Source organism: Hibiscus syriacus, unplaced genomic scaffold (genome assembly GCF_006381635.1).
Source record: "Hibiscus syriacus cultivar Baekdansim isolate YM2019G1 unplaced genomic scaffold, ASM638163v2 tig00014862_pilon, whole genome shotgun sequence".
Classification (NCBI taxonomy): Eukaryota; Viridiplantae; Streptophyta; class Magnoliopsida; order Malvales; family Malvaceae; genus Hibiscus; species Hibiscus syriacus.
The window spans coordinates 354,340-373,982 of NW_024062338.1; the positions used below are offsets into that span (position 1 = coordinate 354,340).

Consider the following 19,643-nt stretch of genomic DNA (forward strand, 5'->3'; position numbering starts at 1 on the left):
TAATAAAATATTTAATATCATTTTCATCAAAATATTATTTATTAATTTATTAATATTTATAATAATATAATATTATATTTTTAATATTATATAAAATAATCAATTATATTATAATAATATAAGATATTATATTTTTATTTTAATAATATATAATAAAAAATTTTATATATTTAATAATTAATAATATTATTTATATATTTAAATAATATTTTAATAAAGATATTTAAAATATACTAATTAATATTTTTAAAATATAATATAAGAATATTACTTTAATAAATAATTTATAATATTTATAATATTTTTATTTCACTAAAATATACAAATATTAATATTTTTATTAATAAAATTATAAAAATACTATTTAATAATAAATAAATTATTTTTAATAATAAAAAAGTTTTATGATAAATAATATTATTTATTGTATTTAATATTTGTAATAAATATTTTTTTAAAAACTCTTCAACTAATGGAAAAAATGTTAAATAACATCTTCCAAACATCATAAAACGTTTTCCAGATGTTTTTCAAAAAAATGTAATTCATTTTACGGAAAACATTTTCCGGAAAACTTTTTTCAGAAATGTAATTCATTTTCCAGAATTCAAGTTCCAGTAATTCATTTTTCAGTAAATCAAATTTCAGTAATTCAAATTTCAGTAATTCAAATTCCAGTAATTTATTTTCGAAAATCAATTACAGCCAAACAAACAGACTCTTTTGTATCCATCTATTTTAGAAAGAGTGAATTTTTTGTTTTAAATAAGACTGTTTTTTTACTTAAAAGTATAAAGTTGTTTTAGTAATTATTTGTCTATTTTTATCTTTTATTATATAAAATCATCATTTTACTCTTATATTAATAGAGTCATTTAGGGTAGGGTACACAAATGGTCCTTGATTATAGGGTATTATTTTGAGTAATTCGACTATTAAAAGTTATAAAATAATCTCTCAACTATAAGGTGTTGTTTTGCTGAGTCCTCTAACTAATAAAAGTTACAAAATGATCCTCGGTTAATCATATGTTCCAAACTAGTCATTTATTGACGATCGTCTGAGCTAGACGTTAACTTGTTGACAATGATATGATAAAAATCTTATCATAGAATCAACTTTTCATTTATATTATGGTGTCGAGTCAGATTTGAAATATTATGTCATTAAGTCAATGCTTAAAAATAGCGACGGTACCAATAAATATCATTAAAATATAATTTTATTATATCTTAATCAGTAGGCTAATGTGTGCCTCACTCAACCCCTTGATCATGTAGCCAACTAACGTTAATTTCCTATATTAGTTACATTGAATTCTTCCATTGTAGGTCTTATGTGTATTTCTAATCTTCTAGTTAACGTTAAAAAAATTAATTATTGACACCATATATAAATTATGTAAATACAGTCATTCGTCTTATGCGTGTTTTTATTACTAAAATTGCGTTGTGCGTATTCTCGTTTTTACCTAATGACCAGATTATTATAATTTCAATCCATATTTTGATGTTTTTTTAATAAATAAAAAAACAAAACGTCTAATATTATTTGTTATTATTATTGGCCTGGGGGGCTGGCAAGGGAGGTTTGGAAGTGGGTCAATTGTTTTAATTTGAGTAAGATAATTGCATGAATTAGTAATTAAATTATAGCATAAAGTCTGTTGGTATCACGTCTAAATAATATAAGACATGGATACACGTTTGCATCATCAATCATTGGGCTCCATAATTAAAATCAAGACGCAAGCATTGGGTCAAATAAATAAATAAAAATATTCAACTAATAAAACTTAATTATAAATAAAAATCCACATCCACGTAGATCACTAGCTAGGAAGAAAATGGAAATGAAAGAAAGGGGGCAAGCTGACACGTGGCTCAAGATGATTGAACAAGGTAATTAGGTTGTTAAAGCTAACCGCATAAGCTGCTGTGCGTTATATAAATGAAGTATTGAAGCCTACAGAAATAATTAATATAGCAAATGTATTATTCTTTGTTCTATATTCTCTAAATTCAAGACCCGACTCAACCATTTCCATTAATGGAGACTTGAACCAACAAAAAATAAGAAAGAAAGAAAAAGAAAAGAGAAAGCAAACGAAAAGACAATCTAAAGTATTGACCATGATGATGATCTTTCAATCACAATGGTGAAAGGTTCGTCGAAATGAGAATAAAATTATATCTTGATCTCGGGTTCATTGGAAGATGAAATAGCGCGATTGGTGAGGGACGAGGACAAAGATTTAAGGTTTTATTTTGATATTTTCAAAGGATATCTTTAGAAAAATTAAACTAAGGAAATTAGAGAGGAAAAGCATGAAAATACAACAATCTCATATGTTGGTTCATGAGAAGGAGATTCAAACTTTAAAGGTATTTTTTTAGGAGAATCTACGTCGATATGTGAAAATATAAAAATGAGAGATTTTATTTAACTGTTTTAAGCCTTAGAGAAAACATTCATAATAGTAGTTGTAACGTCATTTTAGGTTAATGATATCCGGTTGACCCGAATAGGCTATGAGTTGGTATAATCGGATAATTAGAATAGTTGGGCTAAGTTTAAGCTTATTTGGATTGGAATTGAACCCAAATTGCCATAAAAAAGAGATTTTTTGGATTGAGATCTAATTAGGGAAGACTAAAGAGGCCATTAACCCATTATGTCACACGTTGGGAAGGCCATTCATTTTGTCTTCTTCTTCATCGTATTTCTTTCCTCCTTTCTTCTTGCGAGTGCATCAAAGATGAGAATTTTAAAGAGCCAAAATCTTGGACGATTTAAAAGAGGTAAGAGTTGTAATCTTCACTCCAAGAACATCAATTCAAGCTTTTCTTCTTCTATTCCTGGGATATCGGTATTTAGCTCTCAGTATCAATGCTTAATTTATCTTTTAATTAATATATATATATATATGGATTATGATCCACTTACCTAATGTAAAACTCTCAAGTTTTACACGGATTTAGAACCGTTGGATGAATGAAAATAGATATATGAGATTGACTCCTTGTTTTTTTTTCAGTGAATATATTCTCATTTTCTACTGTTAATTTCAGTCATATATTTTCACTCATATAACAGTCCTAAATATGTATAAAACCAAAAGAGTTTTACATTGTGTAACATGATATATATATATATATATTATTTGAGTAAACTATACTTATGACCAGTTTTTAATTTGACAATTGATTTTTTATCTTTTTTAATCAGACCACCTAATTATTTAATTTTATTAATCAAGTCATTGGTTGGTAACATTTAATGGAGGACTCGGTATGTGTGTAAATGAACAGAGTGTTCGATAAATTGTTTGTGAATCTTTCGTATAATATTCGTTTATTAAGTTAAACAAAGAAGTACGAACAATTTTTTTATTCATTTTAAAAAACGAACGAACACAAACATATGTGTGTTCAGTTCGTTTATGTTCATGAACAAACTCGTTTATGAGCTCTTTTATCGACTCGTCCGTTTATATTCATGAACAAGCTTCTTTACCTGGTTATCCTTTTCCTTTTATTTTTTACATTTTAAATATTAATGAAGGTATGTACTAAATTGAACACATAGTAAAATTAAAAAAATTAAACTGTGAATTTAAAAGTGTTTAAGCTATATTGACATAATTTTACCATTTTTATTTAACTTGCAAATAAAAAGGTAAAATTAAAAATTGAACATATAAATGAACGATAAACAAAAATGTTCGTGAACGCTAAATGAACATGTTCGTGAACATATAAACGAACACATTTGCCAACAAAAAATAAACGAGCATGAACATGATATTAAAAATTTAAATGAGCATGAACTGAACACGAACATTTTATGATTTTAATTCAATTAAATGAGCACGTTCAAACACAGTTCATTTACACCCGTATGAAGGAGGTAATATGACTATTAAAAAAATAATGCAATTATACATTTAGTTCTCAATATTTACCCCTTCTAGAATTTTAATTTAATTAATTAAATTTAATATTTAATTAGATGATAACATGTATCATTTCCGCTCGAATAGAAGGAAATATATACGTGAATGTATACAAACGTCTTGGGAGGGGAATGGCCACGTTTAAACCACTAGGCCAAATTATTATTATTCTTTTTATTTTGAAAATCTAGGCCAAATTATCTATATAGTAATAAATTACAACAATTTTTATGTAACCTATTATTACTTAGGTAAAAAAGAAGAAGTAAAACTAGTCATGTAGGGACTCAAATATAGGGCGTCAAGGAAAAATAGGTGCATCTTAACCATTCCATTAGGCCAAAGCATATATTTGGTAAAAAATTATAATATTTTTATATAATCTTAATTTTAATTAATAAAACATAATTATATATGAGTTAGGATCCACTTACATAAACTAAAATTCTTTAGTTTTACACAGATTTACGACTGTTAAATAAGTAAAAATAGACGGCTGAGATTGACTTCTTATTTTTTTAGTAAATATATATTTTCATTTCTTGCTGTTAATCTCAGTCATCTATTTTCATTCATTCAACAATCTTAAATTTATATAAAACTAAAAGAAATTTACATTATGTAACAATATCATATCCCATTATATATAATTCAGAACCGCTACATTTGAAAACCATGACAATTACTAACGTAAATTTTATTTAATTTAATTTTCGATCTATAATTACTATGTTTCTATTACACTAAATTTAATAAGATCACTTATGGGTGCTTTTAAATATAACACATGCTTTGATATAATGAACAGATTTATATTAGTTATATGTTATTTAAATTTAGACAAGTGCCAGATTTGATATAAGCATATTTTTGAGATTATTAATATAAATATATTTAGTTTTAACTCATATACTTGTGTTAAGTATTGTTTTGCATTATATATATATAAATATTAAAATATAAAATTTTATTGTTTATGAGGATATTAGAGGAATACTAATGTTAATTAAATTAAAATTCACTCAATAATAATTTAATATTTAATGAAAAATATTGTCATTAAAAAACAAGGTATAATGATGAATTTTGTTTTCAATAGTCATTACCATTCGTTATTATGTTTTTAAGTTAAATTTGACCATTAATTTAAAAAAAATCAAATTTAATTTTTGTTTTTTAATTAATGGGGTATATCACTGAAATACTATATCATTAATTATATATATTATATATTGTAAACTTTTACTAAATATGTGCTTAGGCCTAGTGACTAAGGTGCTTCTATTCCTCCTTAAGGCCTTAGGTCCAAATTCTTGTATTTAACCCTTAGTAACAATAAGTTGTATAAAATTTGTTGTATTCATTACCAAATAAGCAGTTTGGCCAATGGTTCAAGCCTGACCTTTTTTCTCTCAAGACCGAATCTAATTTATTAGATATTAAATTTATTTAATTGAATTAAAATGAAAACTACATGGATAAAATATATAAATATTAAAGACTATATATATAATTTTACTAATTTGTTAACAGGCATATCACCTCTTAAATGTTAATAACCAATAGTTTGATTGACAATTTTAAAAAGTTAGGTGGTTTGATTGACAAGACTAAAAGATATGTGACCTAAGAGGAAAATAGACAATAGTTAAGTGGTCATAACTATAGTTCATTATTTCTTTTATTACTTTTTCATGTTTAGATTACAACGTAATTCAGATCATAGGTGCCATGACATTTACAAATTAACGAGTTTAATAACAGAAAGGCTTTATTAGTATAGCATCTGTAATTTACAAATGAGGTTAAAATGTTTTAAAGTTTAATGATTAATTTAAAATTGAAGTCTTAATTTGAGTACAACTAGTGCAATAAACCCTTGAGCTTAGATAAAATAGGGGGAATGGGAGAATATAAGATTACCTAGGCTAGGAAGTGTTGTTAAAAGATATGGAGCGACCCCATCTCTCAGCCTGCCAAAGTAACTTAATATCTCCAGTTCTATATTATGTTTTAAATTTGTTTCCAAAATTAAACATTTTAGGCACTAAGAGTAATAAACAAATGATACGAATCCTCTGTTCTAAAGCCTTAGCTAAAGCAGCAATCAATGTAAAACATAGGATATCAAGCAACATTTGTATAAAAGCTATTCAACAGCAGTTTGTAGCACAACATGACAACATGAAAAAGTAGCAACCAAAGAAAATTTAAGTCCAAAGTTGGATGATAAATGCTATTTGCTCCCAAACGTAACCATCTTATTTCTTCTTGGCAGCAGACTTGGTGACCTTGGCACCAGTGGGGTCCTTCTTCTCAACGCTCTTGATGACACCCACTGCAACTGTCTGGCGCATGTCACGGACAGCAAAACGTCCCAGAGGTGGGTACTCAGAGGATGTCTCCACAATCATGGGCTTGGTCGGAACCATCTTCACCATCCCGGCATCACCGTTTTTCAAAAACTTGGGCTCCTTTTCGAGTTCTTTACCAGATCGTCTATCGATCTTGGTCAACAGTTCAGCAAATTTGACAGCTATGTGGGAAGTGTGGCAGTCGAGGACTGGGGCGTATCCGTTTCCAATTTGGCCTGGGTGGTTCATGATGATGACCTGAGAGGTGAAGTTGGCAGCTTCCTTGGCAGGATCATCCTTGGAGTTTGATGCAACATAGCCACGCTTAAGATCCTTAACATCAACATTCTTAACATTGAACCCAACATTATCATCGGGGAGAGCTTCTGGGAGGGATTCATGATGCATCTCGACGGACTTAACTTCAGTGGTTAGACCAGAGGGACCAAAAGTAACAACCATACCGGGCTTAAGAACACCAGTCTCAACACGACCAACAGGGACAGTTTCAATTCCACCAATCTTGTAGACATCCTGAAGTGGGAGACGGAGTGGCTTGTCAGAGGGTCTCTTCGGCTCGTTGATCTGGTCAAGAGCCTCAAGGAGAGTGGGACCCTTGTACCAGTCAAGGTTAGTAGACCTCTCAATCATGTTATCACCCTCAAATCCAGAGATCGGAACAAATGGGATCTTCTCCGGGTTGTATCCAACTTTCTTAAGATAAGAAGATACTTCCTTAACAATTTCATCATAGCTTGCTTTAGAATACTTCGGGGTAGTTGCATCCATCTATACCACACAACAATAGAATATCAGTTCCAGTTGCAAAATCACCACATTAATCCAAAAAGAAATACCAATACGACAATTACAATATAATACAATAAGTTTACCTTGTTGCAGCAGCAAATCATCTGCTTGACACCAAGGGTAAATGCAAGCAAAGCATGCTCACGGGTCTGACCATCTTTAGAGATACCAGCTTCGAAACCACCAGTGGTTGAGTCGATAATGAGAACGGCACAGTCAGCCTGTGAGGTACCAGTGATCATGTTCTTGATAAAGTCACGGTGTCCAGGTGCATCAATGACAGTACAATAGTATTGGGTTGTCTCAAACTTCCACAAGGCAATATCAATGGTAATACCACGTTCACGCTCAGCCTTAAGCTTGTCCAGCACCCAGGCATACTTGAACGACCTTTTGTTCATTTCGGCAGCCTCCTTCTCAAACCTCTCGATCACACGCTTGTCAATACCACCGAGCTTGTAAATCAAATGACCAGTGGTGGTCGACTTACCAGAGTCGACATGGCCAATGACCACAATGTTGATGTGAATCTTCTCCTTACCCATTATAAAACTTGGGAGAGAAACTGAAAATAGACAACAGTATCACAAAACCAATCATAAAAAAGCATTCAATATCAAACTCAACTCAATTCAATTGCCTAAGAAAAATAAAATGCGTACTTATGAATAAGAAATAACAAATCTGACATCCGATTTAAATATATATAAAGAATAATTCAACTTACGTTAGAAAACCAGTCTATCTGAGTTAAAATCCAACAGATTCAACGACGATAAAGAGTGGCCCTGGGATTCGAGCCCAGGTCCTCCATAGATATGGAGTTCTTTCCACTGAACAACAGCCACTAGATCTTAAAATATCATTTCCCATAAAACCGATAAAAAAATTCCACTCAAAACAAATAAGCCTGAGAAAAAAACGGCTGATCATTTTGAAAAATTTCGTTAAGAAATTTCACTTGGATTGCATTTTGCTTCAATAGATCAGTTATAAAAAATGGTTACATATGATATAAATTCTTTAACTCGTAAAATTTAAACAAACATAGATGCATAAAAACACATCGATCAAAACCGAAAAATGAATAAATAAATAAAAAGGATCAGATCGTAAACTACTCTATCATCCAGTAAAAACAAGCAAATCAAACGGAGGACAATAAAAAATAATTTTTCATAAACTATACAACTATATCAAATAAAAATGGAACTAATTTTATCAGCAAACAATCAATCAGGTCATATTTTCTCTTCAATCAAATAAAAACAATAATCAGTTAAGAAAAGGATGTATACCTGTAAGCTTAAAGAAAATAGTAGCTGAGAATCGCTAGACTAAATGCTCTCGACGTCTTCGGTGTAAGAGATCGTCGAAAGCAAGTGAAATGAAGAGAGAGGGAGGGGGAATGGTAGCTTGCTTTAGCTTAAGTATCACTCTCTCAGCTAGGGTGTAAACCAGCTGAGTCAAGCTCGAGTATTGTCGAGCTCGACTCGAACTCGAAAACTTTAAATGTAAGTTCGACTCGACTCGAAAACTCGCGAGCCTAAAATTTTCAAGCTCGACTCAAACTCGAAAGAAAATATTGAAACTCGACTCGAACTCGAAAAAGCTCAAAATAAAAAAAAAATTAAAAGCTCGATTGAAACTCGAGACTCGAGCTCGATTCAAGCTCAAACTCGAACTCGAATTTGAACCTACAAAAATCTTATATTACATTTAAAATATATAAATAATTTTTCCTTTAATCAACCATCACCAATACATTTTTTTATGATAATATGAACTCATTTTAGAAACATTATAGGACGCATATAAGAGTAGTTATGGTTGTAGAACATGTTCTAAACACATAAGATCAAATATGCGCCCACAGCAGGCAACCATTTACAATCCTCTCCAAAGCAAAACAACAACTCTTGCCATAAAAGTAGTGTTTCAAAACTCAAAATACAAAGTCAAATCTTCCATAGAAAACATGAAATCCAACAACAAAATATTCAAATCTACCTGTTCATGTACCACAAAACCCAAATTCACCAAAATAAAAATAACAGTAACATGCCCTAACTTCAATACATAACACCTATAAAAAAAGAGTAAAAGACAATAAATAATAATAAATTATTCTATAAAAAAGCATGAAATCATTACAAATATGAAGTAAAAAATACAAGATTAACAAATTCAAATATTAAACCTTTTAATTTGTCACATTATCGATTCTTTCGAAGGTACTGATATAATAATTTCTTTCGGTTGTTTGTCATCATTCTGCAATAATTTAAAAACTCAAATAAATCTACATATATTTAAAAAAGTAAACAAACTCTGTTATAAGAAAATACATTTACCTTATTCTTTCTTTTCACTCCATTAAGGGATCTACACCAATCACCTGCACAAATCAACATTTGAACTGTTTCTGGAGTAAGGGAAGACCTATAAGGATATATTACACGATTTCCAGCACTAAATGTGGCTTCAGAAGCCACAGTAGTAATAGGAACAACCAATACTTTTACTGCCATCCTAGATAAAATGCGAAATTTGTTTGACTTCTCCTTCCACCAAGCAATGACATCAAATTTCGCATCTTGACTAAAGATGCACCCCTCATCCAAATATGTATCAAGTTCAGACTTCACACGCGGTACATATGTTTCTCCACTAAAAACGTCTTGCAAAAGCTCATACAAACCACTAGATGTAACATCACCTCCATGAAGCACTCATGGAGTATAGGCATGACTAACCTTCCCAATAGACATACAAGCAATGCAGAGCAGTCCACAGAAACTGAAAAACAACCAAATAAGGAAACCATATTTCTAACCTTCTTCCGGCAACTGCATATGTTGCCATGTTAACCCTAAACTCTAGTGATAAGATAGCATTCAGAAGAGAACGATGCTGACAACCATGAAAGCAATAAACACTTACAAAATTCCTAGCATTGGTGAACCATAGAGTGCCAATTACAGTCCAGGCCCAAAGAAATGGATAGAGTAACATAGACAGAATCGAGAGGACTACTATTCTTCCACAAAAACGAGCATACCTCTGCTGCCATCCCAAATCCCTAGAAGCAAATGAAGTCAAGCATAAGATAATTACCTGTCATGTAAAACAGCAACTATTATCGGAATACTACCTTTTACAGAAGAAAGAATTACAGGTAACTGCAACTGCGAATCAAAAAGTACAAAGTAAAAATAGATTTTTAAACTGTAATGGGTAATTGGCATTCTAGTAGCTACGTTGAGTGGCATGACAGCAGTCTCATTTGAACTACTTAAGAGTAAAAGATGAGTACTTACAAACCCATTCCAGCAGCTAGCCCGTTATCTACAAACATCAAAAGACGAAAAACGAACACAGCAGTGTAATCAACCTGAAACAATAGCCATTGAGTTACGGATTCAGAAGAAACTTTTTCGTGCATCAGCAAAATCCATAAAAAAATCTCAAATAAAAAACACTCACCATGGTCCATATATGCAATGGGTATGTACAATCATGATAACGCTTCCAATTGATTGCAACAATGATTCTAATCGAAAATACTTGTTAAAGAACTAACAAGTACTTCTCCAATAAACACAAAAGAAGACAACAATAGATTCATTTCCTCCAATTTTCCAAGCAGTTAAACTGTGCTAAACAAAACTCCATAAATGTACAAAATTAGCAAGAAAATCAGAATCCGAACTGATAGAGATGGGTTGGCTGACCAAGATTCTTAAAGGTTCAAGTAATAAAGGGCGATATCATGGAAGATACGACACTGATAGAACTTGGGATGAACCTCGCCGTTCAACGGTATTGTTATGCTCTTTATAAGTATTCACTGATTGTGAGAAAAAGAAAAAAAAACTAGCAGTGGCCAGATAACAGACCTTACCTTCTCGTCGATAGGAGGTAGCCTTTGTCGCCCGGAGTCTTGGGGGAGCGTTTAGGCCACGGTGGCTGTGGGTTTCTTCTAGGGCTGTGCGAGTGGACGATGTTTGAGATGAGAACGGCGAGGGGGAGAAGTTTTAGCCCGGGAATGTTTTGAGGGGAAAATGAATTAGGGTAAGAATTTTTACCCTAGATATCTTGCTTTAGTGTTCCTTCAATTTGTGCTTGTTTTTAATTGTGTCTTGTAATTTTAATTATTTGACATTGTAATCCCTTAGTTGGCTTGTTTAATTTAATGAGTAATTTTTACTTTGTATGTCAATTTTCAGTTTTATATTGTTTTGATTCTTCGTGGCATTTTTAAAATATGAGTTTAAGTTATTAATAGTAGGTTTAATTTTATATTGTTTCATCTTAATGTATGTGCATTTGCATTTCATTCGTATGCATGCATGTATCGTGTAAGCACACTTTAGTTTAGGTAATAATTTAGTCCCTGTTTAGGATTGTCTTCTTTAAGTAGTTGTGTATAAATTAAACCATAAACCATGAATCCTAAACATGAATCCTAAATCATAAACCCTAAACCCTAAACTATAACCCTAAAACCTAAATCATAAACCCTATCATATAATTATAAGGGATGAGATGTCTTAGTTGTATTATAGAATTTTTAATATATTTTTAAAATTTTATAATTATTAATAATGTATTTTTAATAATGTAATTTTAAAAATCTAAAATTATAATATAATTTTTTTCGAGTAGCTCACGAGCTTTTCGAGTCGAATATCGAGTAGCTCGTTTCAGCCCGTTAAGAAATCGAGTCGAGCTCGAGCTCGAGTCGAGTCCATTTGATCCGAGTATTTATCGAGCCTTGATCGAGTCGATCTCGAGTAGCTCGCGATTGTCTCGTCTCATTTACAGCCCTAGTCTCAGCTTTGTTTAGCTAGGGTTTCTCATGTTTAATATCTGCGTAGGATTTGGATGCCCTAACTTGACTTCACTCACTAGGAAAACCCATTGATACCCTTTAACCTTTTGCAAAGCTAAACGAGAGTCCTTAAAATCTTTGAACTGTCGATTTTACCCTCCTTTCTTACCCAATTTTCAGTTTTGTATTCCGAGTGTAGCGAATTACTCGACCTCAAAAATCAAGGCTCAAAGCTTTGCTTGAGGTAAATTAACTTCATTATTTAAATATGCTATCCATATTCTTCGTGATTGTGTAGCGACAAAATCAGTTTGGTATGCGGTGATTAAATTGGATAATGCATATGAACTTTTTAATTTCGAGTTAATTCATGGATTATTCAGAATCTTCGGCATTCGCACAAATTTTATCTTTGATTCTGAATAAGATCTCTTCTTTAGTTCGTTATTATGAAATTATGATTGTCGCCACTAATCGTGGAAACAGACAGTAAGGAGGCTCTATCCGTCCTTGATTGGGGGAAGGAATCAGGAGGTTTATCGTCAATGATACCACACATAATCGATCTTCTTAATCAAAGTTAATCCGTGGAATCTGTCAATGGACCATGAGAGTGAAATAAAGCTACGGATGATATGACTAAGCTTGCATGGAATCTGTCCTTCGAATTTCATTCCTTCCAGTCCCCTCCTCCTGAGGTCGAAGATCTTCTCCACTGCCACAACGTTAGCTTGCATGTTTAGCTTGCGCTAGGCTGTGTTAACTTCCTTTTAATTCAAAAAAAAAATAGAAGTTTAAGTTTGATTTGAAATAAAAATCAAACCACTCGATTTCTTTTAAGATACTACTTTATTGAGTTACTATCATATGATATTGTTTTATTAAGTCTTTGACTATTAAAATTTATAAAATGATCCCTCAACTACAAGGAGATGTTCTATTGAATCCATCGATTATTAAAAGTTACAAATAATCACCCAACTATTCATTATGTTCCAAACTCGTCCTTTTTTGTTAAAAAATTGAAGGTCGTCTGAGCCGGATGTTAACATGCTGACTGAGGGATGACACTCGTTTGAGATTATGAGATGAGATTTTATCATATCTCAGTCAACAGGTTAACGTCCAGCTCAGATTGTTGTTAACTTTTTAATAGAAAATGACGAGTTTGAAATATAATGAACAATCATGTGACCATTCTGTAACTTTTAATAGTCGAGTAACTCAACAAAATGACTCTCTATAGCCGGGGGTCCATTTTGTAACTTTTAATAGTCGAATGACTCAACAAAATAAGTCCCTATAGTTGGGGGACCTTTTTGTAACTTTTAATAGTTGGGAGATTCAACAAAGTAGTATCCCATAATTAAGGGACCATTTGTATACTTTACTCTTCTTTTAATTAGAATCAATTTAAGTCCTTAATTTAGAAGCAATTCTCATAGTTTTTGAACTCGGTATTTGTTTCACAAGGAAAAATTATATAAAATGTGTTCCTCCTCTCAAAAGCGTAAGTTATTTAAAAAAAAAAACTTAATCTTTAAAAAAACGAATTTTACATAAATTTTTTTGAATTGAGTTAAATAATTTAATTTTAATTTTTAAAAATATAAAAATATTATAATTTTCAATATTACTTTTTTTTCATACAAATTTACTAACATACTATTCGTTATCCAAAGCTTCAATATCAAGCACATGTTTGATTTTTTTTGGAGGTAAGGTAAAAAGCATTCTCCTACTAACGTATCTCGATTTAAATGGGTTGAACTTATATTACACATGACAAATCCACCTCTCTTAGGGTTGATCCATTAAAGATCTCATTGCATCCATAATAATTTTCCCCTTTAACGCAACGACAAATCCAGAGATATTTTTAAGGTGAGTATATATGAATTAATAATATACAATTTTTGTATGGAATATACATAAATAAAATTTTAAGATTGACACAATCAACAAAATAAGTGACTATTAAATTAAGGATGATCTATCCTACTCTAGCGTCAATGATTTATGGACTAAAAAATTATACACATCAACACAATTTATTTCTAGTTCAACCTTCATGAAGTCCATACACATGCACGCTTTAAAAAACATTGTTAGGTGTTTTAACAATTATTTCTACTTTACGGGTATATCGATTTTACCGCTGAACTTTTATACAGTTTTCCTTTTCAACACTATACTCTCTGACTGTCGTCGACGGTCAAGCACCACTAGTCATCAGTCATATTTCATAGTAAGATCAATATCAAAATATTATCGATGAGTTTTTTTTTGAAGTATGTGGTTCGTCTTCTCGAAACAATATTTTTCACTTTATCTAAGAAAATCTTCAAACATCTAAAATAAATGGTAGATTTTTTTTGTTTAATTTTATCGATTTTGAGTGGATTTCGTGGAAAACTAATCATATAAGAAGAATAAATAGTGAAATATGAATATTTTGGTACCCATTTTGCTACGAAATACTATCGATGATCGACTGTCGACGACAGACGAAAAGTGCAATGCCAAAAAAGTAAATTGTTTAAAACTTTAGTGGTAAAATCGATATACTCTTAAAGTTTAATGTCTAAAACAACGTCGTTTTAGGTGTCATAACAGTTGTATCAAAACAATGTTGTTTTGGAATGACATGTCACATTAACAACTGTTAATTATGTCATTGTCCTACTAGTGACTTAACGACAGAGTGACGTACTTGAATCTATAACTAAAATTTAGTGCTATGATTGATAAAATCAAAAGTTTAGTGATCTAAACGAGTGAACAGATAAAGTTCAATGATATCTTTAGTTGTTTTCCTTATTTATTTATTTTTGTCATTGTGAACACCCCCACTTCATACTAATAAACATCACAAGTTTAATACCATGCTCAGCTTGTATAACCCTAAATAACACCAATCATTTGTGTTGTTGGCTTAAATTGGGAGTGAATTAATCTCCAAATTTAACAATTAATTTATACAAATCCAAAAGAGTAGATGGGAAGAATGTGAAATCCAGCCAACTAGACTCATTGTCATGGCATGTCCCTCGTTTAACACACACACATGGACCTGTCCCATGCCACAGTACAATAATAATAATAACATAATTCATTATTATTTATATGTTATTGATGTGTTACGAACTGTGATATATTTTGTTAACTATGTATTAATTATATATATATATATATATAAATCCTAAAAAGTAAAAAAAGAGTATTTCATCGAGTCAAGTTAAAATTTTCGAGTTGATGAGTTTTATTTTATGATTTAAAATTTATATTTTTTAAAAATTGAGTCTAATTGTTCGAGTTTTTTTTTTAAATTTAATTGTAACTATTTATAATATCATGGAAGAATTTGTTTTCAATTTAAATGACTTTCTCTAACCAGTAATCATATAAGTTATACATATATATTTCTTATCACATGTGTAAATAAAATTTATAATATTATTTAATAAATCAAACAACATCTATAAATATATTTATAATATTTTTTAAAGAATAGATTTTGATGACTACATTGAGGGGAATATAAAGGACTCAATGAATTGATGAAAAAAAGAATTTGTAAAAAAATTTAGTTGAAGGATCAAATTGAATAAAATGTAAAATTGAGAGACTAAATTGCTAGGAAAGGAATTTATTTTGTTAAAAATAGGAATTTAAGTTGCATATACCTTTTATATCGGTAGAGGAGTAGGTGGTTTAAATTTGATCAAAATTAACTTAAAACGAAGGAAAATTAATCAAACGTGTAAAATTGAAGGATTAAATTGTAAAAGGAACAAGTTTTTTCCCCAAAAAATGAATTGAAACTATAAATGTATTCTACAATGATTTTAGGAAAGTGTGGTTCAGATTTAATTAAAAATAACTTAAAACAAAGGAGAAATTGAAAACCAATAAAATGAGAGATCAAGATTGTAAAACAGTCCAATTACTTAACTGAAAACTAAAACAACGTCGTTTTTTTTATAATTCAAATTCAAAATTTAAATTAACTTAAATAATTTGACTCAGATAACTTAAAATTAAAAAAAAAAATCAATTTTCATAATTAAATTTAATTTTGCTGTGTCCTATTACTGAGAGTAGGGTGTGTGTGGCGTTTAGTTATGCTTAATAAATGTTCCAACCAAATCCAATACATAAACATGATTAATTGATACCAACAACCGATTAATCTAGTAGGATGAGACACTAGGTCCTTTAAGTAAGGTTAGAGGTTCGAATTCTGACGTTTTGTGAATGAGCAGTAGGGAGGGTCGCTCTCGTCTCTGTAATATCCGATCTAGATTAATCGATCAATAGATCGAATACAAATAATTAATTAAAAAAACATATTTAATTGGTGAATATGCCGACGGTTTCAACCTTCAAAACCCAATAATTTCTCACCTGCTTTTCCTCCTCACTCCTCCTTCTCTTACTTTCCGTGTCCTATTTTTCAACAGGTTGATTTTGTATTTCTTTTCTTTTTTCTTTTTAAAGTTTTTAATTGATTTAATATTGGGTTTTTCTTTCTTTCTAAAAGGTAGCTTTGATGTTTCGGAGAAAGAAGAACGACATCGATTATAGAGGTCCGGAAACACACTCTTCAGTCCCTCCGCCGGATTATTTTCACGGTCTTCGTCATATGATTCACCGGAAAACTGATTTGTCATCTCTTCAATCTTCCAAGAGCTTAAGGGTTGGTGATAATAATAAAGGAAGAAATGTGAGTTTTTTTTCCCCATTTTCTTTCTATTTTCCACTGATAACATTACGACATTTTGATGGCAAAGATAAGCAAATTTTATTTGATCTTTTCGTGTTTTGATTTGATTTTGCAGGCCAAAACAATTCATGGGTAACTTATGAAAATTTTGATGCTCGCTCTAATGCATTTTTCCTTTTTAATTTTATTGTAATTTACACACACATATATATTAAGGTTTTTAGGTATAAATATCATATGTGAACTTTTGAGTGGATCTTTAAAGTTATACTATTAATCTTAATTTGTAAATTTAGATGGTGTGGTAACATATATAGAAAATTTAGAGTTTTATGAGAGAATGAAATAATATATATATATATATATATTTGTAATTTGTATATCTTTATTTTATTTTAGGTTTTAAATGAATCTTTTATGTTATCGGCTATATCGATATTTATTTATAAATTTGATATGAATATAAAATAATACCTAATTATATAAATATTTATTTATAAATCTGTTATAAATATAAAATAATAACTAACTATATCAATATTTGAATCGTAAGATTTGATTTCTCAAAGAAATGAAAAAGAAAAAAACAAAGTTGGTTATATCTGATATAACATATATTAGTTATAAGTTTCATTCAATTTTATTTGTTCTTAATTACTTTTATTCAATCGATTTATCTTTTTCTTCTATGGGTAAACTACAATATTAACTATTTTTTAAAAATTTTGTACACATTTTTATTAGATTTAAAAAATATAATATTTAATCAATTTTATTTTTATTTAATTATAATGTTGTCATAAAAAAATAATTATCGTTATATTTTAAAAATTATTAACGTGATGCAATAAATATATAAAATAAAATAAATTACACTAATATATAAGTAAATTTTTATTTTCCTTACGAATATCTAAAATTTCTTTATCAGACCAATCATACTTTTTTTTAACTTGAGACGCCGGCTTTATTGATTTAACATTGGAAATGTCTCAAACAAAGCCCCTCGCTTATGTGGGATACAACTGTTACTGTCCTAATAAATGAAAAAAAAATATGTTCCTAAAACAAAATGCATCAATTGGGGATTGTCTCATGAAAGTCGGGTTAATATACGGTTAATATACGGCGTTATCGGATACATTAAAAGATATTTAATAAATTCGATTTAGCGCTAGCGAAAATGTTGACTAATAATAATGTAATAAGTCTAAGTCATGAAGAAATATTAAAAAATTGTGCAACCGGCAAACTTAACTTGTCGGTTCGTGTCGATCCAAATTAAAAATGTGTCGATCCAAAAACGATATAACAGGTAAAACTATGACAAAACCGGTATTGAAATGATAAAACCGGTAAAGCGCTATCGGATACATTTAAAGTGTCGGTACTTTAATATAAGGATCGACACTTCGTGAATTTAAAATAGAAGCAGTTTTAAATCCTATAAAATGTATCGATCCAAAACGATATACCAGGTAAAAATATGATAAAACCGGTAACAAAATGATAAAACCGGTAAAACGTTACCGGATATATTGAAAGTGTCGATACTTTATATAAGGATCGACACTTTGTGAATTTAAAAGAGAAGCAGTTTTAGAGCCTATAATGTGTCGATACTTTAAAAAATATATCGATCCACAACGATATAACAGGTAAAAATATGATAAAACCGGTATCAAAATGATAAAACCGGTAAAATGATACCAGATATATTGAAAGTGTTGATACTTTCGTAAGTACGTATAATAAATTATCGACACTTTCAAATAAATAGGTAATTATCCTTTCGAAAGTATCGACACCTGACATAAAAGTATCGACACTTTTTTATTTGTATCGATTAAATATAAATAACATATCCGATGAAAATATAAAGGTCATAGCTAAATATCCTCTGAAAATAGATAGAACGGACGAGTTTTTGAAATCGAAGCGTAATTGTTGCTGCATTTTAGAAGGCGTTTCTAAAGCGAAGTTTGTTTGTTTGTTGCTGCAGTCGAATCGAAAAATATGTTGTCGAAACCCTAATTTTTTATTATTACAGTAATCGTGATAGGATTTTTATGTGTTGTTTGGGGTTTTGGAGTAAAGATGCATTTGGGACCGATTGCAGGTAGAAAGTGATATTCAAGGAAAAATATAAATGTCGATACTTTTATTAAATATTATAGGTAGAAAATGATATTATAGGTTGTATAAATGTGCCGACACATTTTGGTGTGGTCATTCAAATTCTTTTGAAGAAAACCGTTTTACCACAAGAGTAGTTATCTATATTTGTATATTGAATAAAGTGTATGTAACAAAATAATTTGATTTGCGTAAACTGATATATGAAGGAAAAATGGAGTCAATGGGTTGGAAAATTATTGGTGGAGCAGATGACTTTGAAATTGAAGCCGAGACTCGAAAGCAACCAAAGGGTGGATATATGTACTTCTAGTAAGTATCAATGTCTTTTTGTTATTATTGTTGAAATGGTAATTGGATTAAAGTATCGATAAACTTTAAATTGATTACAAATTTTAAATGTTAACAGTATGGCCGCATGCAAAAGGATGAAGGAAGATGGCACACAGAGCGGTTCGGTATGTAAAATGAAATTGACATTGAGTAGTATTTAGTGTTAATGTATTGATTAAGAAACGTTTATGTTTAATATTAGGTGACAAAAGATGTGAGGTCCAAATGGAATTCAATGAGTGATGCTGAAAATGAACCTTACATCACACAGTCAAGGAATGATAGTAAAGAATACAAAGAACGGAGGAAAGCACATGAAAATAAGGTATTCATTAAACTTGTAAATACGTTGATACAAAATATATAAGAACTATAACATTATATATTGTTAAAAAATGTAGGAAGTGTCGACATGATGCAGTATTAAAAGGGTGAATTCATTAATTAAACACCTTAAGGAGAAGGGTCAGTTGAATGTGCTGGGAGAAAAAGGTT

At 30.1% G+C, this 19,643-nt stretch overlaps 1 protein-coding gene and 1 long non-coding RNA gene across 2 annotated transcripts; one reads left to right on the forward strand and one right to left on the reverse strand.

Moving 5' to 3' along the window:
• Positions 1-6,173: 6,173 nt before the first annotated feature.
• Positions 6,174-8,502, reverse strand: LOC120207510 (elongation factor 1-alpha-like). The gene is made up of 3 exons (XM_039206958.1): positions 8,418-8,502; positions 7,203-7,684; positions 6,174-7,098 (listed from the first exon to the last, which is right to left on the reverse strand). Exons 2-3 carry the CDS (start codon positions 7,662-7,664, stop codon positions 6,217-6,219), a joined length of 1,344 nt encoding a protein of 447 aa, XP_039062889.1. The 5' UTR covers positions 7,665-7,684; positions 8,418-8,502; the 3' UTR covers positions 6,174-6,216.
• A 7,849-nt stretch (positions 8,503-16,351) lies between these two features.
• On the forward strand, positions 16,352-16,683 carry LOC120207492. The gene is made up of 2 exons (XR_005524216.1): positions 16,352-16,416; positions 16,497-16,683. It is a non-coding gene; the product is annotated as an uncharacterized LOC120207492 (long non-coding RNA).
• Positions 16,684-19,643: the final 2,960 nt, after the last annotated feature.

Coding starts and splice junctions, on each gene's coding strand:
- LOC120207510 (XM_039206958.1), bottom strand. CDS start 7,664: ATGGGTAAGGAGAAGATTCACATCAACATTGTGGTCATTGGCCATGTC. Junction 7,099..7,202: donor TGATTTGCTGCTGCAACAAG/GTAAACTTATTG, acceptor TGTGTGGTATAG/ATGGATGCAACTACCCCGAA.